Source organism: Anser anser (genome assembly GCF_964211835.1).
Source record: "Anser anser genome assembly, chromosome: 15".
In the NCBI taxonomy this organism is placed as follows: Eukaryota; Metazoa; Chordata; class Aves; order Anseriformes; family Anatidae; genus Anser; species Anser anser.
Genome location: NC_139736.1, coordinates 16,869,607 through 16,894,784, shown reverse-complemented (window position 1 = coordinate 16,894,784; position 25,178 = coordinate 16,869,607). Strand labels below are relative to the sequence as shown.

Below are 25,178 nucleotides of genomic sequence, written 5' to 3'. Positions count from 1 at the left end.
ATCTGTTTCAAAACCATTGTAAACACAGAGTCAGATTTTCAGCTGCTATAAAAGCATCACATGAAGTTAGTGGAGCTACGTAGAATTTCTTCAGAAGAGAATTTGGTTTGTGATATTTGTATCTGCACTTTTCCTGAACCTGGAACTGTTTTCACCGTATAATTCCTATCTTTTCATCATTCTCATAACAGATTTATATTAATTGCTTAATTTTGGCTAAAGTTCATATTCACAATTATGTGAAAAGGATTCATGCAATATGGATGCAAACTTTACAAGAAACTCTTGTTTTGATCAAAACTCCTTCTGTAAACTAGTTTTCTAGCAAAATGTTTACAAAAGGAAAAGCTTAATTTTTAATATTTTGCTTGTTTTGTCAGACTCCTTACATGGTGACACAGGCCATTGTACACAAGACCATTGTTTATTGCCATTGAAAGGTGTATAACAAGGACTGCTCTAGGTCAAAATTTGTATGAAGTTTGTTTGTTTGTTTGTTTTGTTTGTTTTTGTTTGTTTGTTTGTTTGTTTGTTTGTTTAATTGCATGAGTTTTAACAAAAACAAGTGCTGGATTCTTCAACCAGGATGGTGTTGTCCTGGATGTACATACAAGCTGGGGAACAAGTGTCTGCTGTGCCATTCTGCAGGGAGGGATTTGGGAATTCTGATAGATGGCAAGCTCAGTGTAAGTCAACAGTGTGCCCTGGGGCCAAAAGGGCCAGCCATATCCTGGGGTCTATCAAGCACCGAAGAGCTGAATGTTGGAAAGAAGTGATTGTCCCACTGTGCTCAGCACTGGTGCCACCTCACCTTGAGTACTGTGTGGGGGTGTGGGTGCAACAATATAAGGAGGACATAAAACTATTAGAGTCTGTCCGAAGAAGAGCTACAAAGATGGTTAGAGGGGCGCGGAGGGGAAGGTGCTGATCTCTTTTGCCTGAGGACAGCAAAAGGACCTGAGGGAATGGCATGGAGCTGCTACAGGGGTGGTTCAGGATGGATATCAGGAAAAGGTTCTTCACCAAGGGGGTGGTCAGGCAATGGCACAGACTCCCCAGGGATGTGGTCATGGCACCGAGCCTGCCTGAGCTCAAGGAACATTTGGACAATGTTCTCAGATGTTTGGTTTATCTCTTAGGTTGCCCTGTGTGGAGCTGGGAGTTAGACTCATTGATCCTCATGGGTCCCTTCCAACTCAGGATATTCTATGATTCTGTGAAATCTGGTACTGGCATTCAGAATGCCGCCTTTGATGTGACAAATATGCTACAGCAGATGGTTTCATTACCACCAGTGATGTGTATTTTATACCTTCGATATCAGTCTTCATGGTCTGACACCAGTTGTAAGACTGGTATTGCTGTTAAGCTATATAAAATCCTGGTGTCAGGTTCTTAATGCTCTGAAAGTAATAACACTCCTCATCTTCTATTAAAATAAAAAATACAGGCATTCGGTTTCCTGTGAATAGATTTCAGTAGATAAAAGCCAGAACTCGGAGAGCTGAGTTACTGTTCTCACTAATAATTGTATGTTTAACACCACCTTGCTGTGAAACCTAAGTCAATTAATCTGCTTCTGTTCTCCTCACCTGCAAAAGGATAGCAGTTTGCAACCACATTCATAAAACTGAAATTAAACACACTGTGTGTTAGTAATAGAGTTAAAATCTCTCTCCTTTAAAGGCTACCTAAGAAATCTTATATGATCGGTTTCTTTTTTAAATGATAAACTTTTCTTTCAGCAGAATTTCCGTATGATGCATAGAAGAATTTCATGTATGATGCATATAAGTTGCCCCTGCTGGTCTGGAAAAAATACTGAAGTAAATTGAAAATAAAGAAGGTGTATACATTGATACTCTAATAATTGCGATGTATATAAATCCAGAATGTAAAATTCAAAAATAAATTTAGAACTTATTGCAACATGGCAAAAATAGACCAATTGAAAACTTTGTAAATTTAGTGCCCACAAAATATATGTGTCCCTATTTTTGACAGAGGTTGTTAAAATAAGAGGTACCTGCCCTTATGCCATGTAGAATGCTGTGAATACTGTAAAAGCCCAAGACAAATATTAGAAACAAGTTGTGCAGCAAATTGATTGCACAGCTGTATCCCTCAGGAAGGCAATGCAGCTTCCAGTTACAGACTAAGAGGTCATTGTTTGAATTTACTCCCATTTCAGCCCTTTAATGAGGACACCAGCAGCTTGCTGGTTGTCCCTGGAGTGCCATCCTGTTAATTCTACACCAGGCATCAATGGGCCATGTGATCTGAATGAAGCATGAGCAGTAGTGAGCTCGTGAGCAGTAGTGAGTTCGTGAGCAGTAGTAAGCTTGGCATGTGGGGACGATAAATGTAGTTCTGCGTAGTTTGACAGCTTCCACCAAAACGGACCTATGGGAAGTGAAGTATCACTCATTAGGTTTGGCAGTAACAGAGGTCGTTCATATCTGTACAGCATGTGCATTGCAATTTATTTACATTGTGTCTGAAAATTGGTATTAATTTATTGGGTCAGTTTGGTGAATCTAAAGCTACCTGCTGGAGATGAGGTGTTTAACAGTGAGTGGCTGTCTCTGGGGAGCTTCTGCTTCCTCAGTAAGTACTGATTTGCTTTGTTGTCTTCAAGTGACCAAGCACTTGGAAATTTCCTATGTAAATATATGTTCGTACTCTTTGGCGAATATTTTAATTTGCTGTGGTACTCACTTATGATCAGCATTGGTTATTAATGATATGAATACGATAAGGCACAGAAAGTTCTTTGAATACAGCAAAAGTTTGGTAGCCACAGTGGACCTAAAAAAGAAGTAGAGATTCTCTTCTTTTTAGACTTGTCCCAAAGTAGTAATCTTCCACTGTATTTGGTATTCTAGGATGTGATGTCAACGTTCTTCCAGTTTGGGGCTTCTATCCAGCAGGAAGCCATTGTCATGCTGAAGATCATGCAGGATTATGACTGGCACGTGTTTTCTCTGGTGACCACCACCTTCCCTGGATATCGAGACTTCATCAGTGTCATTAAGACCACAGTGGAAAATAGTTTTGTGGGCTGGGACATGCAGAACATCATCGTACTTGATACTGCCTTTGGAGATGCCAAGACACAAATTCAGCTGAAGAAAATTCATTCATCTGTCATCCTGCTGTATTGCTCCAAAGATGAAGCTGTCTACATACTGGATGAGGCTCGCTCCCTGGGCCTTACTGGCTATGATTTCTTTTGGATAGTTCCCAGCCTGGTTAGTGGTAACACAGAAATCACCCCCAAGGAGTTTCCTTCAGGACTCATTTCAGCATCTTATGATGAGTGGGACTACAGCTTAGAAGCTCGGGTGCGGGACGGCCTTGGGATTATTGCCACTGCTGCATCAGCCATGCTGGAAAAATACTCCTTCATTCCTGAAGCAAAAACTAGCTGCTATGGTCAACTGGAGAAAAATGACCGGCCGTCTCACACCTTGCACAAGTAAGGATTATTGTCTTATTTATTTATTCATTTATTTTTCCTACAGAACCTTGATAATTTTCCATTCTAGTGCCATTATATGTTTCTTGAGGGAGAATAATTTTTTTGTTTGTTTGTTTTGTTAATCCTGTCACACTCTTTTTAAGCAATGATTTTCAGATGTTCCAAGGGAATGTGCAATAAGACTTGCCGCAATGCTCACTGTGCACATGGAAATGATGTTACGTGCTGTGGAGAATAAACACTGCTCTGGGCCTGATGTAGAAGGCAATAGAAATTAGTGTTAGGGGGTATGAAACTGAGTTAATAAAATTGCTCCATTGTGTACCTTAAGTATGAATTCAATTGCTAAAATGCTATGAAGGCCTTGCCAGTTTCTCAGGGACTCTCACTTGCATCAGCAGGAAGCTGGTAATATTTTGGAAGAAAAGAGATATGCAGTGTAAAGGATGTGTCCCTGGACATTATAGAAGTATTAGATTAGTTAGGCAGCCTTTACTACCTGAACTGAAATATATCACTTCTGCTTGTTAGGAAGTACTTCTTTACCGAAAGGGTTATTAAGCATTGGAACGGGCTGCCCAGGGAGGTGGTGGAGTCACCATCCCTGGAGGTCTTTAAAAGACGTTTAGATGTAGAGCTTAGCGATATGGTTTAGTGGAGTACTTAGTGTTAGGTCGGAGGTTGGACTCGATGATCTTGAGGTCTCTTCCAACCTAGAAATCTGTGATACTGTGAAAATCACAGTTTTCTTTTTTTTCTTGCGCATCTTTTCTTTTTCTTGCTTGTGAGGATTTAATTTTTGTTGCCTTTACAAGAATAACTGCAAAACTTCATCTGCACTAATCCAAGTTGTTATGGGAGTTTCCTCAAAACAGTTTGTCATATGGGAACTGGCAAGGTTTAAATCGGGATTCTCTGTTATTTATTTATTATCTTGGGCCTTTTATATATCCCCTTTGGAAGTAGTACTCCTCATTACTTGTATCCAAACTGTTGCATAATACATGCCACACAGAAATAAATTTCTGTTTTGTGAGAGGAAGTAAAGGGAATCTTGAATAGTTTTATAACTCTTTACAATATATCATAGGAAAGTTACTAAGCAGTATTTATGATATTTGTTTTGACTGAATAGTGCAGATGAAGCGCTTTACAGAAAAGGAGGTTGGAATTGCCACAAGAAGGAAACTCAGTGCCAATTTCATATAGGAGTTTATGGGATGTTTTTAATTTTCTGAGCTGTATGTGCATACTTAGAATAGGAGTTGTTTGCTGTATGATGTCCTGGAACAGTTGTTGTTTTCTATGAAAATGGCATCTTCAGGCACAGCATTCTTCAGAAGCTCTCTTAGAGGCCAAATACTGCCAAGTAAATGGATTTTAACATTTCATACATGTATTTCATAAGCCATAAAACTTAGAGTGTTCTGTCAGCACAAGTGTTAGTGCTTAAAATACAGTGGTCCAGTTGGATAGACCATAACAACTTGAACCTGTTTTGAAAAGGGCTCCTACCCCACAGGGTTGGCAGTGCACAGCTGTAGATTTGAGTTAGGCATTCAGCACAAGCTGTCTTTCTTCAAACAATCATTTTTTCTCATGAAATATGTATGACTACAAGAACAAGACTTGCGAGTGTTAGGGCAGTGAGATTAGACTTCACCAGGAGATTCTGCAGTGTGCAGTGCATGGTGCATACAGAAATTATTAATAGGCGTTGTTTGGATATAGTGCACTGTGCTTAATAAAGTCTTTTTGTGATGCAAAGCACTGAGCTGTGATGTGAGAATGGATTTTTTGTACAGAAGATGCTTTGAGCTACTTCAACAACATAGGAACAAGAAACAGGCTGTTTTTAATTTAGAAATGTCAGAATTACACTAAAATGTATAAACTTTAAATAGTTCTCCTTATGTAATTACTCCCCAAGACTATTCTTGTCACATATAATCTGCAAGAAAAGCAAGTTTATGCAAGCATTTAGCAGTGCTAAGTAATCTCTGGGAGCTGACCAGTCTCTCCATGCCAATGTGAATAAAATAAATTAATTGTGCTTTCTTTTCCTCATCCCTCGATTGCAGTTTTCTTCCTACATGAAGGTCAAAGTGTCCTCTAGAAATCAATGCCTAAATTGGGGTTTTATTCTGAAATGTCATCTTCACAGTTCAAGGCTACAGATAGTGCAGCTTTGTATTTTAAACTAAAAGATAAATGTATATGATATTGTATTAAGGAACTAACTTGAAGAAAGGATTTCAGAGCATTCTTACAATGATAAAGGGCTAAAATAATTGCTGTACTGGGCCTCCCTGTCCATGCTTGGAACGTGCAGGAGAAGTGGGGCCACACAGTGGTGCACTGCTTGCAAGCTCAGGGGCAGACCACTCGGTGGAGAGCAGGAAAGTGGCCCTATAAGGTGATGCCTGAGGAAAATCAAGCTCAAAAATAGAGCAGGAAAGAGGATTTTAGACTCCATCTGTAATAATGACAGTCTAAATTCAGCTTTAAACCCAGTATAGTATTCTAAGGCTATGCCTTAATAGCTAATTTGCGTGTAAATGGAGGTAGGTAATGCTTTATGTGCTGCTTCCCACACCTAGATAGCAAGGTTCATCTCCACTTATGAAGAAATTCTATGTAAAGGAAGCTCTGAAGTGAAAGCTCCTCCTCCCTCTTTCTTAAATCCTTTGAGTATTAAATTAACTTGAAGGTATATATGTTTTGAAGCACACAATTTATTCTTCCTGCCACTGCAATTCTAAGATGCTTTCATTGGTTTTCCAGACCCAGAAAAAATCCATTTTGCTGTAGTTTTTGAGATGATACAATCAATGTTAATTTCTGATACCTATACAAAAAACTAGTGTTTCTGTATGAATTAAAGATTTAAACTAAAATATTTTTTCCAACACTATTTTTTTTTTTAATTTTAAATTTATATGTATTGATTCAACTCTTTTCCCAACCATGGAAGAGCTAGAATCTCCCAAGACTGAAAAATAACATTGTGTGAAATACTGGCACCAGCACAGCAGGATAGATAGAAGATAGAAGATAGATATGTAGATAGATATGTAGATAGATAGATAGATAGAGGGGGAATGGGCTAAAGTTGCGCCAGGGGAGGTTTAGGTTGGATATTAGGAAGAGCTTCTTTACTGAAAGTGTCATTAGGCATTGGAATGGGCTGCCCAGGGAAGTGGTTGAGTCACCATCCCTGGAGGTCTTTAAGAGACGTTTAGATGTAGAGCTTAGTGATATGGTTTAGTGGAGGACTTGTTAGTGTTAGGTCAGAGGTTGGACTAGGTGATCTTGGAGGTCTCTTCCAACCTAGATGATTCTGTGATCATCACCTAAGCCAGAGAGCAGTAGCATCCTGAAGTTTACAGGGGTCCGGTCTGATGGCCAGGTGATGGCCTACCACACATTTCATCTCCTTAGCCTTGCTGTTGTGCTGCTGTTGCAATGTGCCTATGAAAGCATCTACTCCAGAAGATAAGCTGTCCTTGAAGTCCTAGTATTCATTCATCAGGTTCAATATTTTGATGTCAGCTTTTAGCAATGACAGATGAATTTTCCTCTTTTTCTTTCAAGTGAAATCAAGTATTACTTGGACACAATGGTTTGATGAATAATCCAGCAAATCTGTTTAATGTTTTCCAATTTTCAAAGATTTGTCCATTTCATTAAGTTCTGTCAAAGGACTTGGAAACAAAAAAACCACAAACAAACAAACAAAAAACCCATGTATTATCTGCTTTATTGTGTGTTTGAAGATCTATTGTTATTTAATAACTATATAGGGAGCAAAATGTTTTTTCACTATTAATGTACTTGCTGTGCAGGAAAGCAAGCGCTATTTAATATAATCACAGAAAAGTTTGGGCTGGAAAGGACCTTAAAGACCACCCAGTTCCAAACCCTGCTGTGGGCAGGGACACCTCCCAGTAGATTAGGGTGCCCAAATTCCATCCAGCCTGGCCTTGGGCACTGCCAGGGATGGGGCATCCACAGCACCTCTGGGCAGCCCGGCCCAGGGCCTCACTGCCAATTTCTTCCTAATACCTAATCTAAATCTACCCTCTTAAAGTTTAAAACTGTTGCCCCTTGCCCTATCACTACATGCCATTGTAAAGTCTCTCACTGTCTTTCTTGTAAGACCTCTTTAAGTACTGTAATGTTGGAATAAGGCCTCCCTGGAGCCTTCTCTTCTCCAGGCTAAACCGCCCCAGTGCTCTCAGCCTCTCTTCACAGGAGGGGTGCTCCAGCCCCCAGTAATTGCTGTGGCCCTCCTCTGCACCCACTCCAACAGGTGCGCATCTCTCTGGTGCTGGTGACCCCAGAGCTGGATACAGCACTCCAAGCGGGGCCTTACAAGGGCAGAGCAGAGGGAGATAATCACCTCCCTCAGCCACCCTTTTGATGCAGCCCAGGATACGGTTGGCAATTTTAAGACTTGAAGACATTTCAGTTTTTGAACACTGCTGGGTTTGCTCATTTCTGCTTCTTTGCCACTGCATCTGCTGGTCTAGAGAAAGAGGAATCCAAAAGAGGGGAAAACAGAAAACTGAAACAGCTGACGGCAGGAATAAAGCTGCCGAGACCACAGGTATGCAGGGAGACCCAGATTCTCAGTGTATTTAAATGAGGGTCTTCAAACGAGGACCAAGCTGCTAGTCCCTACCGATGTTACCAGCTAAGTTCAGACATCCTGGATGACAAGAATTTATTGGCAACATGAAACACTAAATGAGAAAAGATGTTCTACAGAAGAAAATTTTTGGTAGTGGCAGGATCCCACTTTGACTGGTTTGTGTGGGGATGACTTCTGATCAGGAGATATGGTACGGTGGTGTAGCAGTGAGGTTGGCACATGGGGATACACTAAATTTAACTTCCTGCCGATGAGCATATTTTAAACACTAACAACTAGCTATTTTCACTTCTTTTAATTCATGTGCTCTAAGTGCCCTCTTTTATAGCATAAAAGTTCTGTATTGTGCAGTAGCTCTGTACAGTTAAACAGCTCTGTACATTAAACAGCAGAAAATGAATTGATGAAACTCACATTCCTTTGGAAGTAAAACTAAACTTCACCAGCATCCTTATGTGATGCAGGTGTGCTGATAAAATGAAGAAATTATAGAAAATTTGTATCAGTATTTGTATCAGAGAATTTGTATCAGTATTTCCCAGGTCAGGTCATTTTAGGAAGCAAAATCAGTTTAGGAAGCAGAATCAGGTAGCAGCTTAAGGGCTTCCAGAACACTTTCCCTTTATTGGGATGCTAACCAAAAGTGAATCAACAACAACAAAAGAGCAAGCATGGCCTGTGTTCTGCAGCTGAACACAGCCAGCTTTCAGGGCTGGAAGCGGGCCTTGAAATTCAAAATATAAACGTGAAGGGTATTGGAGGTGGTGTTGCTGCAGAGACTGCCCCCTTACAGAGAACCAGGCAGGCTTCCCAGGGATGAGTCTAGGGTGCTGCTGGGATGGTGAAGCAAAATATAAACATATTAGCACTTTTTACAAAATGTTATTACTAATAATAACAGTAGCTCACTAAACCTTCTGGTGTTTGATGGGTTATGCTAGTCTGTGGCACCTGCCCAGCCAGCTGGGCCCTTTCTCATTTTGCTCCCACCCTGTCCCCCTTTTAGAAGGGTTCTCCAAAAGTTTGGTTGCTGGTCTGGCAGAACTGGGGCGAAATGACATTTCCAGACCTGGTGGCATCTCATGCTTTAAAGAGCAGCTGGCAGAAGGTACAAGTAGTTGGCGTGCCATTCCTTTTTCACAGTCACCGAGCATATTGTTCCCAAAATTTGATTCATCCATGCTGGCTCAAGGCCTAGGGAGATGCAGCTCCAGGAACAGGAGTTATATTCAGGAGAGCGAGGGCTGGGGGAGGTGAAGGAGGAGGAGGAGGCACGAAGAGGAAGAGGAGGCTCTGTCTTTGCATCATTGGGAAGGATCTGAAGTTAGAAAAAAAAATCCCACGTAGCCTAAGATATAAAATTGTCTTGAAAAAATGCTTATCTGTTTGAAAAATGCACCACTACCTTGCTTAATAGTGATCTAATTCAGACCTGTTTCTGTACGTACTTCAGACCCTGTTACATATTTTATGTACAGAGTTTTTCAATTTAATTTTATAGACATTTTTAGGAAATCTGTTTCTTAATGATAAATCCCTTTTTGTCAGGTTTCTCTTGATAAGTATTTTCCAGATTTCACAGCAGCATCAGAAGGAAGCTCAGCAGTTCATAGGCTCAACAGGATAAAGAAACAAAAAAAGATAAAATTTGGATTCCCTCCTGCTTTTTTAGGTATGATCCTGGGTGAACGCCAAGCCCAAACAGGCTGGCTGTCTAGATTATTAAAATGGTTAGTACATACTGTTTGGAGGAAAGTGAAATATCACCAGATGACATGTCAGTTGTGAGGTATTTCATCTACTTTAAATCTCATCTTGGAAGTCCCTTCTTTGGGAAAGGAGGGGGAGAGCTGCTTTTATGAAACCTTTATTTCCTGAAATCTCCACTGTTTCTCCTCATTGCCTGCAGTTGTCACGGATTTGAAACACTGCCCCATGGTGAGGAAGGCGCTAAATAAAAAATGATAGTCTGCAGTGATGGCACCTGAGGGATTTATTGGGTTTGCTGAGCTGGGCTGCAGGGTAAGGGCAGGAGTCACAGGCTTGAGCTTCTGGAGTCCTGGGGGCTTTCTGCTCCCTGCAGCCATCAGGTCATGTGATGGGTTTCTCAGGTCTGATAACAAAGTTCTCTTGCTTGGAGGTAGCTTAGGAGTGATAAGTTTTCATTACTGCCTCTGCCTTACCCATTCTTTTTTTCCCAGCTGCTGATCTGTTCTGGAGCTGGGCACTGGGCGGATTTCACACTAATTTCAGCCCAGGCATGCTTGCTTGTTATGAATGAATATTTGCAAGGATGCTCCCTGCCTGGCATCCCAGAGGTACAGCATGGGGAAAGGTACTCCCAGGTGAGCACTTCCCTGAACACTGGAATGATCTTTGTTTAAGACAAAATGAGCTTTATAATTTTCATTATTTTTACTTAAAATATATGCTTGCCACAGAATCCACTAAACCTTCTTGCTTTTGCTCTCAAATACTTGCATCTATTAGGGCAACGCTTGTGTATCTTGCATATACATACGCGTGTTAAACATCAGAAGAAATCCTACAGCTTGGAAGCATGTTTGCTGTTGTGTAACTAGAACAAAAAGCCTCAAAGATTCTGCTCCAGGAGTGGTCACAGCATTGCAGGTGTTTCAGCTGATGTCATGCAGTAAAAGAATTACCCAAAATGTTACAAGGAGAGAAGGTCCATGTCTTCTGTAATGAGATCCATGAGAAAGGTGCTTCTGTTTCAGCAATGCTGTATCCTACAAAGCGGCCTTCTAAAAACTGAGGTAGCACTCTCATCCTTCTGCTGTCTTCCCCCATAATAGAAAGTGGAGTCAGTGAAGTTGTGATATAATATTTAAAGTGTAGGAAATCCCACCTTACTGAAATGTGTTCTGTCTTTCTGGATAATATCTGAATTTTAATTTGGGTAAATATTGCACAGTTTTGGCATTAATCTGATGCCTTATTTGAACTGCTTGATCTTTCGGAATCTATAAAAATTAAGTTGGAAATCTTCAGGGTGGTTTTGTAACCTTGGTGCTTCAGATGGTTGCTGTAAATTCAATGTGAACAGTTTTCTGTTGTGGTGTTTTAGCACTTCTCCTTTTCAGTTTTGTTGGGGAAGGTGAAAAAAATGTATAAATGTTTAAAAATGCTTTTGAAATGTAGTACAGGCTTGGCCCATTGCATGATAAAAACCTGTTCTGAATTCAGTATGAGAACAGCTTAACTTCTGCCCCAAATTCCCATCTTTCATACATGTATCACCTGGGGAGTCTTAGTCACGCACTTGAATTTTCAAAAGTCAGTTAAGACTTCAGTGTCATAACACCATCACAAGGCCTCCTGCTATCATGCCTTTGCAAAGGTTGTAGCATTAATGAGGTGTGAAAGCAGATTAACTACTAATCCAAGGTGTATGCTGAATTGCCCCATTAAAGTAAGGAGCTCAAATAATCAAGCACTGCAATTAGTTAAGAACAGGAATAGGCAATTCCAAAACTACTTCAGAAGTATATTTTGACCAATTCAGAAACCAAAGACATCTTGCACAGAACTAATCTTGGGCAAATTTAGAACTCTGTAATAATAACAGACTATAAATGCTTTTTTTTTCCTCGCTCTTCCTATCCAGGAATAGAATAGCATGCAGTTGTTTTTCAGAGAGACAGGTACCTTAGGATCCTGGCCAGTAAAAGCAGAGCAGGACGTCTTGTCCTTTGTGGAGGAAAAATACAGTTCAAAAGTGAATGTACACATTAGTCACTTGTTTCTGAAAAACACAGGCAATTGATGAATTTTGTACAGGGGACCCTGCTTGGGAAAACAAGAATATCTTTGAAGTTCTTTTTTATTGCTGCAATTTGAGAAACTGGGGTAGCTCAGACTGCGTCATTCAATGATACCTTTGTAGATGACTCAGACAATACATGTTTAAGAGGATTCTACAGATTAGGGGCCATTTTTTAATTTGCAGATTTCACTACTCAATGGTTTGAAAATTCACAGTTTAAAATATACAATGAATCCAGTTTTTCATTTTAGATTTCATCTGTATTTTGGAGTGCTTGAACATTACTGCAGCTACAGCACTGCATCTTCTTAAGGCCATTGAATGACTTCTAGTCTGGAGGATTTGCACATAACTCCCAAAAATGTGATAAGTGCTGTTTGAAATCTGGGGTTACAATCCTACCAAAATTCACAAAAGAAGGATTCAACTCAAGCCTGATCGCCGGTGTCTATGTAATTAAAGTCCTGACTGGACACCAAAGCCTTATTAGTGGCCCAGCCCTTAGCCAGACACAAAGTTCTCAGCCTCCAGTTTTGTAGAGATGAGCTCATTTGTGCCTGGCCCTATAAGAGGTGGGCATTCCTTGTGGCGGGCTATTTCATCTATAGGAATTTCAAAGGAGAGACCCGTGAATGAGGGTGCATTAATATGAATACAAGTAGTGCATGCTTTCACATTATGTCCTTACTTTTCCCTTGCAGTGTTCTCAGCATGTTGTTCCTTGGGTCACAATGCACTCGATTTTCAGCAGTGAGTGAGCATTTTGCTGGCTTCCTACGTGTATGCACAAGCAAGTTCTGTCCAGTGGTTTGCCGCTTGCTCTTGAGGTGGCAAACAAGCTTTTTACTCCTGAGCAAGCCCTTTCATTGCTGGATGAGAAATGTAGTATATGGGAAATTAGTTCAACTGAAAAGCAAAGTTCTGCCGAGGGGAAAATTTTCACGCTGCAAGTCTGTCATAAAATATGTGTTATTGCAGTGGGTGAATTTACAAATTACTGTCAAACTGGTACTGAATGGTGTTAATATGGTTGTTCAGGGCAGTGCACATTTAATTATTAACAGTTATGATACAATGTCATTATTTCTTCTGGGTCTATGTTGTTTTATTTAGCGTGTTTCTGCTGTTGGGATTTTCAGTCAGCTAAGTCTATAGCAAGCCTCCTTTGAACAAGAGACAAAAGAATGATTTTGATGTCAGATTCACCAGGAGACCATACTGTTACTAGAAAAAAAACCCACCATGTGAAATGTATCAGTTTCTTGTGGATGAAACATTACAGAGGAATGTATGAAGAATATCTAGATTAACTTTAATACCTTCCATAGCACACCCATCTGAGGAATAGGACGTGCAAGCGTTAAGCGGGGAGTTCCAGAAGGAGAGCACCTAAGAGAAAACCTGAACTGAATTCATCCAGTGGCATACCCTGAGAATCGGTGTAGGTCTCTTCAGACTGTGGATATAGGGTGGAGAGTATGTTATCTTCTGGAAGTGCCATAGGATCTTCAAGTAGGATGGGACTTCAGGTTTTTCCTCTCACCCACAGGATAGCTTGGGCAGGCTCACATTGACAACCTAGAGTTAGATTTTTTTTTTTCAGTGTGACCAAAGAACACCAACACCAATACCATAATTTTACTCACTTCCCTTTCATGCCCAAATTTCTTAGGTGAGAGAGTTTCAGACAATGTGCAAAATGATAGATTTTTGCAATATCGCAGTCCAGGGAGAGCTTGGCCTGTGTGCAGACTCTTGGCAGCAAGTTTCCCATATTTGTGCTTTAAATAAAAACTGCAGTTTCTCATCACTCTTTCTGACCCCGGAGCAGTGGAAACAATCTGTTCTCGCTGAGAAGTACTGAAGCTATGTAGAACTGGAACAAATATAAATACGGATTTATGTTACAATTCCGTGGAAAATTTTGAGAGAAAATTATTTTGTGAGGAAAGTCGAGACCAAAAGAAGAGTTTATTAAATAGCCAGAATGCTGGCATTTCTGAATCACCAAAAGTGCCATGCTTTCGAAAAGAGGCTACGTGTTCCCATGACGAATGGAAAGCAAAAATTAGAAAGCAGACTATATTAAAATTAGCAAAAACTAAGTAAGGAATTTAAGACCTTCAAGGGCAATGACTTGGTAGAGATGATGTAATCACTGCTAATGACAGGATTGCTTATAAGGAGTAGTTTTCTGTCCTTAGAACATGCAGGTTAGCATGGCAGTAGAGGAGGAGGAAGATGGAGAAAGCAAGCAATAGTGCTGTGGCACTTCTTATTGTAGTACCCTGAGTAATGTCCTTCCATTGACATAAATTTATACAAAATTTTCAGTTGGATAAGTCTTTTTTGTAGCTGAAAAGTTACGCAGAAGCCTGTGGTAAATAAACACTTTTCTTGATTCAATGCCCAAGTGTAAAGGCAGGAAATTTGGGATTGAACCAACATTTTCAACAAATGAAAAAAAATCCTCCCTCTTTTTTTCATTTGAAATGTTAATTAGCTTATATATGTTTTGTAAACCACTGAAAATTAACCTAAATAAAAATAAAAATCTTTTTTCTTCTTGAAAATATTGAAATGAAATATTATGGACCCCTTCAAAGTTTCTATGTCTTTTTTTTTTTTTCCGAAGTTATTTGTGGAAGTTATCGACATGTCACAGAGACAGCATGCAAAGCTGCAGTGTCAGGAAGGGCTGATAGGACTCCTGGACGTCTAAACAGATGAAGCCAGAACAGACACAGTGACCTCTGAGTATTATACTAGTGAGACAAAAGTGTGATGTTACACACAGGTCTGATGTGGATGTGTTTAAAATGGTGCTGAAACACTGAAACACTTTATGTTTTTTTACAGCGTTAACAGAATTTAATGCATGGACTTCATCAGTGCTTCTGATGACTGAATTAGCTTGCTCATTAACTGCTGGGACAGCGCATTAATTTTTCACTGCACTTTTTTTTTTTCCCCTTTCTCCCAGGTTTATGATGAATGTGACTTGGGAAGGTAAAGATTTGTCCTTCACAGCCGATGGTTATCAGGCACATCCCAGGCTGGTGGTGATTGTACTGAACAAAGATCGCGAATGGGAGAAGGTGAGCATCATCTGTAGGTAAAAGATGTGAGAGGAGGTAGGAGAGACTTGGTAGAACCCTATTAATGACAGACAGATTAACATCACACATGTCAATGATGATATTCTGCTGTAGCAGGTTTGTCACAACAGCTCAGAGAAGATAATTTTACCTTATTCTGAGTAGGTCTAAGGAATTTTAACAGGGAAAGCAACATATCAGTGAAGGTAGGCCACATAGATTTCAGAAGATTTATGTGAAATGTACATTACATTTCTTCTCGCAATTTGGTAAAATAAAATGGTCAACTGAAGAATTTCCTGAAACTTGAATTTTAACTAACGTTAACTACTGAAGCTTGGGTGGATTTGTATATCTTGACATACTCCAGGAACTCTACAGAAAAGTCCTTTTTACTTGCTTTTTTTTTTTTTTTCCTTTCTTATTTTTCTACAGGTTTTAAGCAGATTTTATTCTCAATTTTGGCTCTGATGTTTTGCAGGATATTTGTAGTCCCATGTTTTAAAAATAAGGGACCTTAGAAACTGTTTGCACTATAGGAAAAAAATACAGCTGTATCACCCCACCCCCAATTTATTTTAAATTCATAAAGTATGATCATGCATTATCTAAATTGCTGCTGAAATCTATGAGCTCTTTTGTCTTATAGTTTTAGGATCCCATAAATGTTCAATTCCAGTTTGTAAGACTGCCAGGCTCTTCATGATGTTGAATAATAATGAAAAAATAAGAATTACTGTAGGACATCTCAGTAAATATGCTAGTCATGCAAAACAGTGAGAATAGTTGTAGATTATGTTATGTATTTCTTGATGTTCATTTGATGCAAACTTAATTCTCTTGATAAATTTAATCCTATTGAAATGTGTCAATCTGAATCTTTGGAGGAATCGCTTTCTCAGTAACAATTTTAAAATAGGCTAAGAAATTTTCATAATTCTGCAATGGTCTGCATGTCACATATAATGTTCTAGAAAAAAATATTATTCTACATGGGGAATATTAGTATGGCACCAAAGGGAGAAAATGGTTATAGAGGCAGACTACAATGCTCATGGTATCATAACTTCATACATTTTGTATCCTCAGACTTCTCTAAAGAGGCTTCTCACAGGACAAGAGGACATAGATGTTCTTGAAATGAACTAGCAAATGAAAAGAAATGCTGAATATATGAACCAAAAATATTTCCAAGAAATAGCTTGGGCCTTTGTTAACCTTCGAGTGTCTCCCATATGAGAGAATGGATGATTTAGTCCAGCTTTTGCTGTATCTAACCATGCATGTTGTACAGCATGTTGTACACCTGCTGCACTGGGCTACAAGGCTCTCTGTAGGCTGAGGCTTACATTTTCCATCTGGTAAATCCCTCCGTGTTTGAGGGGTTTCTGGAAGGACAAAGAGTGACTGAAGGGACGCTGCTGCCCAGAAAAGATGATGCATCTACTCCTAGCTGCCCCCTTTGCTTTAGAGCCCTTCTGGTAGCAGGCCAGACAAGTTATTTTGGTAGAGACAGCCTGCCCCTAGCTGCAGCTTTTGTGTCTGCCTCTGTCGTGGGACTATGGGAAGGCAGCCAGGTTTAATTATGTCAGAGGGGAGAAGTGAAAGGCGGCCAAAAACGGGCTGTCACCACTAGTATTATTCTTCTGACCACAAGCTGATCTCTGCCTCCGTGGATGAAGACAAATAAACTGACTAATCAATTATCCTGGCAAACTGGAGGCAGTGCTCGACCATGTCGGAACACCCCGCATTTATAGCAGCAGAATTTCACTTTGCACTTCAGAAATAGCAGAAATGTTCCTCTGACTTAGACACATGAGAAGGCTCTTGCCCACCTCCTGGTTTATTTGTACATCTCTGTAGTGCCATCTTGACATTCTTTCCAAGTTTCTTTCCTCACTCCATATCTTGTAGGAACAAGGAGAAAGAAATTGGCTGTCTCCTTGCACTGTTTTTTTTGGTTTCAAAACTGTCAAAGTTACTCATCTGAGATCCAACATTTTCTGCTTTGAGTTTCCTGACAGGTGCATGCTTTTATTTCTAATTACAGTATATCAGTGAGTATCACAGAATTGTTTTATTGAAGTCTTATTAAATATTCTCAATCCTATAAGGAAAACATCAAGTCCTAGAATCTAATTAAATGATTTACTCTTGTGAAAAACCAACAATGCAACAGCATGCTAATCCTAGTAACGTAACTAATGTACACAGAAATTGCAAATAGTTACTTTATTAGTCATGTAAGAAAGAATAATTGTGTTGTATGGGACAATTTTTTTACCCAGTGTTCTCCTGAAAATACAAGATTTAATATGAAAACTTAATTTCCTGTGGTTTTAGTATAATAACCTGCTTTTATTTAAATACATTTTTTTCCTTGGTCTCAAAATTGATATATTTGACTCAAGGCTTGAGGTTATAGAAAATACATTCAAGCATAGTTGAAGAGCATATATCTTACCCCTAGGAAAATAAGTTCCTTTTTCCTTTACAAATGACTCAGTATCAATACTTTGAAACGGAAACTTCACATGTAAATGGGGTTGGCTTGGGGATTTGTCCCATATCTGATTCTGAAAAAAGCTGGTTGGATGATAATAGTTTGAAGACTGAAAATCACTTTTGGGCATGTTCAGCAGGCATCCAGCAAGATATTTTGACAGATCCTAGAGCAGCTGCTCAAACTTCTGACATCAACATTCATAGTCTTCCTGCTATATCTTGACAGGCGACAGGGCTGCTGTTCTCAGGCAAGAGATTTTTAAGAAGACAAGCTTAATGTGCTTGTTTCAATGAAACTTGATAAATTTGCCAGAATTAACAGTGCTGCCCCACTATCACCAAAGGTCTGCAGGAACACTGCTAGTGCTGAAGAAAGTCTCAGAGGTCCAGCAGTAGCAGCTGCAAGACCCCCATTAAGCTTATCTCAGTGAGGTGTGACCTGGACATCTCACCCAGCCTATTAACTTCGCTGAGGTGCATACTTCACAGTCCATTGGTCTTTTTCTTTTTTCTTGAATTTGGAAAATTATATGAAATAAAACCAATCAATCCAATATTAAAATCACATACTTGAATATAAATAGCAGTGGCAAAATTAGGTTGACAAGGCACGTGGCCAAGAAGGCCAACAGTATCCTGGCTTGTATAAGAAGCAGTGTGGCCAGCAGGGCTAGGGAAGTGATTGTGCCCCTGTACTCGGCTCTGGTGAGGCCGCACCTCGAGTACTGTGTTCAGTTTTGGGCCTCTCACTACAAGAAAGACGTGGAGGTGCTCGAGCGAGTCCAGAGAAGGGCAACGAAGCTGGTGAGGGGTCTGGAGAACAAGTCTTACAAGGAGCGGCTGAGGGAGCTGGGATTGTTCAGTCTGGGGAAGAGGAGGCTCAGGGGCGACCTTATCGCACTCTACAGGTACCTTAAAGGAGGCTGTAGCGAGGTGGGGGTTGGTCTATTCTCCCACGTGTCTGGTGACAGGATGAGGGGGAATGCGCTAAAGTTGCGCCAGGGGAGGTTTAGGTTGGATGTTAGGAAGAACTTCTTTACTGAAAGGGTTGTTAGGCATTGGAATGGGCTGCCCAGGGAAGTAGTTGAGTCACCATCCCTGGAGGTCTTTAAGAGACGTTTAGATGTAGAGCTTAGTGATATGGTTTAGTGTAGGACTTGTTAGTGTTAGGTCAGAGGTTGGACTAGATGATCTTGGAGGTCTCTTCCAACCTAGATGATTCTGTGATTCTGTAATTAGCTGTGTGTATCATATATGTTAAAAAGGTAGGGAGCACTGTGCTGCATTTAAAAATTATTATATTCCATGTGTAGAAATGAGTTCCAGAGTAAACAATTTTTACTGTTCCTCTTACATAAGAATAGATAAAGTTACCATGATGGGGTCAGTATTTCCTTCTCTTTTCTTCAAATGTTAGTTGTTGCACTAATATTGGCTGAAGTTGTAGATTTTTAACTTATTCTTTAGATTTTTTTGAACATGGGTACTGTAGAGAAGTTACAGTCTGTATGATACTGCTGGCCATGCTTTGGGTCACAAGAAAAACTGTTAATGTAGAGAAGGAGGTGAACACACACGCAGTCATGTGCAAAGAAGTCTTTTGAAGTGTGGGAGAGCTTGTGAGATGTAAAAGTACTGTGTTTTTGCCACCAATGGATTTTTACAAGAAGCAAGAATAACAGATACTACATAGAACAATTGCTGGTTAAATGCCACTGCAAGAACCATTATTTATATCCAAGTTTATTCTAAATGTAACCAATCATCTTTAACTTTCTATTAATGCGGAATTTAATGTAGAACTTGATTTTGCTTGGATTAACTAGCATATGCCAGGTTTAGAAGCACTGTGTGAGGTTGTACACATTTGTGTCTAGGTAGGAATGAGTGGGCAGACAGTGCACAATTCCTGCCTGGAATAAATGAACCAAGGTCTTCACAGAGCCATCTGGCTACTGACATCCACCTTTGTGTAGCTGGGAAAAGACAGCTATCAGATGTAAAGGAGTAAGTGTGTAGGTGAAACTTCACTGGACAAAAACTGGAAAGCCTTACACTTGGTCAGGTTTCTGACAGAGCTTTTTGTCAAGGTACTGTGATATAATAAACAGTCATTGAGCTTGTATAGGGTGTTTTTGTGGGGACATTTCTGTTGTGTCCAGAGCTGGGGATGTGGCAGTTGAAGAATCATTGCAGGGAGACCTTATGGTGGCCTTCCAGGGCCTAAAGGGGGCCTGCAGGAAAGCTAGGGAGGGACTCTTTGTCAGGGGGTGTAGTGATAGGACAAGGGGTACTGGCTCTAAATCTGAAGAGGGTAGATTTAGATATAAAGAAAAGAATTCTTTACAATGAGGGTGGTGAGGCCCTGGCCCAGGCTGTGCAGAGGAGCTGTGGGTGCCCAAGGCCTGGCTGACTGGGGCCCTGTGCAGCCTGATCTGGTGGGAGGTGTCCCTGCCCACGGCAGGGATTGGCCTGGGTGGTCTTTAAGGTCCCTGCCAAGCCAAACCATACCCTGATTCTATGACAAAGATGCCTTGGGATACACATTTACTAAAAGTTATGAATATATATATTAACTAAAAAGGATGAAACTGCATGATCCGTTTGCTAGTGTATCTTTTGTCAGTAGCTCTGTGGCCTAACCTGATGCCCATAGCAGGTACAACATGCTCCTTAACATCTGTTAGGTTGTTACTTTCTGTGTTTCATCCGTGTTGCTTACTGTATTTAGTCTTACTGTAAAGTAAGACTTACTCTATCCTAACACTTGCTGTTGAATGCAAGCTGTATCTTGTTTATGTATCAGTGAGCTTTTACTTGGTCAAGGGAAAGGCCTTTAAGCTTTTACTGTGCTGAATTGTTTGAATTGTGCCAATTGTTATGTAGCATTCCTTAAATCCTGTATTCCCAAGAAGGCAATGCAGGATTTAAAGATTCTCTCTGCTGCTGTAAAGGAATTGTAAATGCCATGGAAAGGGGTGGTGAAGTGTGCTTTGTTCCTGTTATTTATAGCTAATAGTTAAGATTATGGGAGTAGGAAGGCTTTCAGAGCAGCTCTTCCTTTCTGGAGGTAAAGGTGTGGCCATTTAGACACGTGGAGAGCTGGAAGATATTCAGCGAGTGCCGAGGGTGACAAGAAGTCTTCCTTACCTGGCAGGTGGAGCAAAGACTGTCCGTTTGTTCAGCTCTTTCCTTTCTAATGACATAATTAGTTTATAAAATGCTTTCTCCGGCATAAATTTGAACTCCTGTGCTACACAAAGTTATTTGGGACATTTCCCAGTACCAAAGCTATATCAACCACTGAGGATCTGATTAATAATTCTGTATTAAAAATGAGGCTACAGGAGCTGGTAGCTGTTCTTTCTTCCCGTTTGTTTATAATCTCTGTGGGTACTTAATTTTCCTTTGAGCCCTGATGGTCGCAGTGTTGGTGCTTTCCTGTCAGTGTAAGGAGCCGCCATGAGGGAAGAGCAGTACATTTGCATACCCCATATGAGATTTTGCAGCAATTTTTGAAAACTTCAAAGTCCTAAAATGGATGCCTTCAAACCAACTAGGACTGTAAACCATTCCCCATTAATAAGATATGAAAGTGCTCTCATCGTATTTTGTCATTTAAATTTAGAATGTCATTGTGAAATGTGGACCTTGATCAACATGCAGAGACACAAAGGTTTGCAGCAGAAAGTATACAACAGATGCTGTTTCTGGGGAAAGGATTTTGCTTGTGTGCTTTGTTCCGCAGCTACTTGTTATTGCTAACCTGACAAAGTTAATTTATGCTTCCTAGTTATTGCATTAAGACTTGCCAGAGTAGCTCTTCCTTGTAAGTGGAAAAGTGTGGTGAAATAAAAGTAACAAATAGTTTTTCTATAAAGCAAGATGAGTTAGATTTTGTGTTTGCTCAGCATTATTTTCTTCACAGAAGTGCGACAGCTCAAAAAGTATGTTTGCAATATATGTGTGTTTGGTGTAGAAAAAACATCACTGATTTTTTTTCTCTTTTCAAAGGTTTGGTCGGGTAATCCTGGGAGTGCATTTAGCATCAGTGTCATCATGTAACATTTTTCCTTACAAAAGGATGATGACTGTGTTATTGCGTACAGTTCCCATCTGCTGGGAAGAGGGTGATAGGACCGAGTTATTTGTTTGTTTTCTCTGAGATATGCCTGTGTGACAGACTTTCTTTTCATGCCAACACTGGCACACAAGGGAGAACACTGTTCTTTTCTCTCTCTGTTCAGGATCTGGCCTCGCTATGTTTCTTTGACTTGATGGTCCTTGTGAGGGTGTATGATTAGGATCATGTCAGCCATCCACATGTTATTTAGAGACCAGCTTAGGGTGCAGCAGGAGAGGGAACTCTGAGGGGTAACAGTAATACGTAGCTTTGCAAGTGTTTTTTCTCTCTTTACACTAGCTGTGTATCTGTAGCTGTTACACAAAACCACACCAAATAGTTCATTATTGCCCTCCTCTGCGGCAATGTTCAGAAAATGAATAGGGAGGGTGAGATGAGGACCCTATGATTGCTAATTCAGGCAGACATCAAACAAACTCTTCCATACTCTCAACTATTTTCTGTTTTTCTTCCTCTATCCTGTAGAGATTAAATGAACAGGAAAATTCCAGAGCACACATGAAGAGGAAACAGGAAAGACTGTAAATGTTTCAGAGAAACACAATGATAGATGTACATGTATTTGTATAATGGGAGCACTGCTTTCAAGTCCACGCTTGAAAGTTTTATAGGTTTCGTACCTACAATAGTGAAACAACCCCTATATGTGTGAAGCAACTCTATGTATGTTTGTATGTAGGCATTTATTTTAAGAGTCCCAGTCTTTTGGCCATAAATAAGAGGTTTTATCATTTGGGGCAGAATCCTTCCCAAAAACAATTCTATTGCCCTCTTTTCAAATGTGGGTCATCTTCCATATTCCTCTGGGATTGAGGCCACACACTACTGTGTTTGCAATCTAAGTAGGAATGACAGAAATTTGTCATAAACATCTGGATATTTCCTGGCTTTTCCATACAGTAGAGTAAAGCTTAGTTGGGTGCAGCTTTTGACAGTTCCATAGCAGAGCATGTCTGCCTTTTTTGAACATTATTCTCAGCTTGAATTTTCTGGTTCAAAAGAGTTTGCTTTATAAATACACATTATAGGGTTTATTACTTGTAGCTCCATCTCAATGCATTTTTACAATCCCCCTCTGTTTTTGAATCTAGCAATGCAGATATCTGAAATGAAGCATCTGCTGAAAATAAGCTCAATTTCACTTTTAACTACTCTAGTAATGTTAATTGAATTCTTTGGAGGTCTAGACAGAATGAGATCTCTCCTTCTAAACATATTTCTATGGTCTTTGCACTCTGAGCATGCTATTCTCTTCTCTGTAGCTTGATTTGCTATAGACTGTAACTAAATATAGTTAATTGAGTTTAAGTTTGGAGAATAAATCAAATTTTCAGACCTGTCATTGAACTATTCAGTAGTTCCATTTTACACATTGCATAATCCAGAATTCCAAATACTTCTTTTCTATTTCATTTAATGCTCAATTAAGTGGTTGTCATTCTAAAAAAGAGATTTTAACGAATGCATTTTAGAAAAATATGTCTATATTTGTCCTGTGTTCTTAATGTGCCTAGAGGTGCTAAGGAAATGATTCTTTAGCACATGGGATTTTCTAACAGCACATGGTTACAGGTGAAGATGGTTGTGTTACACTTAAATGGGAGTTGATTTTATATAGTTGTAATATACTAGGAAAGAGGAAAGGAAGGCAGATGAGACAGAGCAAACCATCCTGATTCATCTATAGCAAAGTTTCCTGTCATTACAGAGTGGCTACACCAAGTATAGATGTTGCATCTTATGTTGGCTTCATTTTAAATGCAGAATGGCTGTGCCTGCCACACCACTTCAAATATGTGAGATTCACCTTGGTGCAGCTGGAATATGTCTCTGGCTGCCTACTATTAATGAGCTGTGCTTTCAGCTGGATTCTTCGGAGCGGTAGTCTTGCTTCCAGGAGCTAGTGGAAATTATTTCTCTGACCCATGCTAAGTTTTGAAATCTTAAAAAAGATTCTATTCTATTCTGTCTCAGAGAAAAAAAAGAAAAAATTTAAAATTTCAAATTCTATGAATCAATAACCCAAGCCAAAAAAAAAAAAAAAAAGGAGTATTTAGTTGGGGCAGCTGAAATTCTTTTATCTCAACATATTCTGATGAATGACCATATATTTCTATATAGCAAGGCCAGGACTATACATGCAAAGTCTTCATTAAAGCACCTTTTTTATTTATCTTTTTGGACATCACAAAAGCGCACTTTCTGATCAATAGAATAGAGTAATTCAGTTGGAAAGGACCTTCAAAAATCACCTAGTTCAACCGCCTGACCATTTCAGGGCAAGAGGAACAATTCTTTCAATTTTACTTCAGTTTTCTTTCAAAATCAAATTTCTTTCAATTTTCATTCTTTCTAGAGGAACAGTTTTCTTTCAAGATATGAGGAAAATGGAAATTATTCTCAGGGAAGTTCTTTTATAACGTTCTCCTACCTTATCAAATAGAAATTTGGCAATCTGAATGGCAAAGAGTTCACTTGAGATCAATGCAAGTTGGAACTTTCAGGTGAAAAGGCTTCTACGGCTATATGGTTCCAGCACTGACCAGAGAATGGCTTTGAATTTACATTGAAACAGTGTAGATATTAAGCCTTTATACTTTAACAATCACCTGCCTTGCTTTTTTTCAGTTGTTTCCTTTTGTTTTGCCGTATGATTCAAATAGATCAGATTTTATTCTGAATTCTTTGAAAATCAACCCCAATGAGTCAAGATGTGATACAATTAAAATTGTTAGAGAAAAACTAGTAGCATCAGGTTGCATTTCATTGATATGTAACAGCAGTATCTTTGTTTTCTGTTTTATAGTTTTACCTTCATATTATCAATGGTTTAGCATAGTCCGCATTACAATGGTGACTTCAGCTTTCATGACTATTTCATTTATATTTGTATCAGGGATACCAGTATTATTAGGTAAGCATGCTAATTTAAACAGGAGCCCTTTCTTACCTCAAATCTAGATGCTTGGACTTGGTTGGAGGATGCCATGTTTAGTTCGTTTCATGAGTAGCTATCGTGAACACAAAGTAGCATGTTCTAAAAACAAGTGCTGCAAAACACTGGAGGCAATTGAATTTTGAAGCTGTCCAGATTGGTAAGCTATTTCACTGTAAAATGGTTTATTCAAATATCACTCGTCTCCTACTGAAAATAGCAGTTGAACTTTTCATATCCTACTTTTTGTATTTTACATATGAACTTTTTTTTTTTTTTCTAGAGTATTTATAGTGCCCTTCCCTTCAGAGGTGAAGTCAGGACTTGCATGCTTTTTTTAACTCAGTTAATTTTTTTATTTTAATTTTATTTTTTTTGTTATAGGTAAGTCACTTTAACAGTCACTGTTGAATAAGGACTTAACATTTGACTTTGCACAGAAATTCTTACAATTTATAAGCATATCTCTATATAAAGTTCTGAAATCATTCAACATGTTATAACCTGTCTTTCCCTAAGCTTTTGAAGGTTTTAAAAGCATTCAAAACAGGTACTGATTGGATCTAGAACT

General features: G+C 39.4%; 1 protein-coding gene across 17 annotated transcripts in view; it reads left to right on the top strand.

The window, feature by feature from the left end:
* Positions 1 to 25,178, top strand: part of GRIN2A (glutamate ionotropic receptor NMDA type subunit 2A) — a 226,225-nt gene that overhangs the window by 133,637 nt on the left and 67,410 nt on the right. For all 17 annotated transcript variants that reach the window (XM_083799680.1, XM_083799670.1, XM_083799668.1 and 14 more), the window contains 2 exons: positions 2,886 to 3,478; positions 14,906 to 15,020. In XM_083799680.1, the coding sequence (XP_083655806.1) occupies positions 2,886 to 3,478; positions 14,906 to 15,020 (708 nt within the window). The remainder of the gene's footprint in view (positions 1 to 2,885; positions 3,479 to 14,905; positions 15,021 to 25,178) is intronic.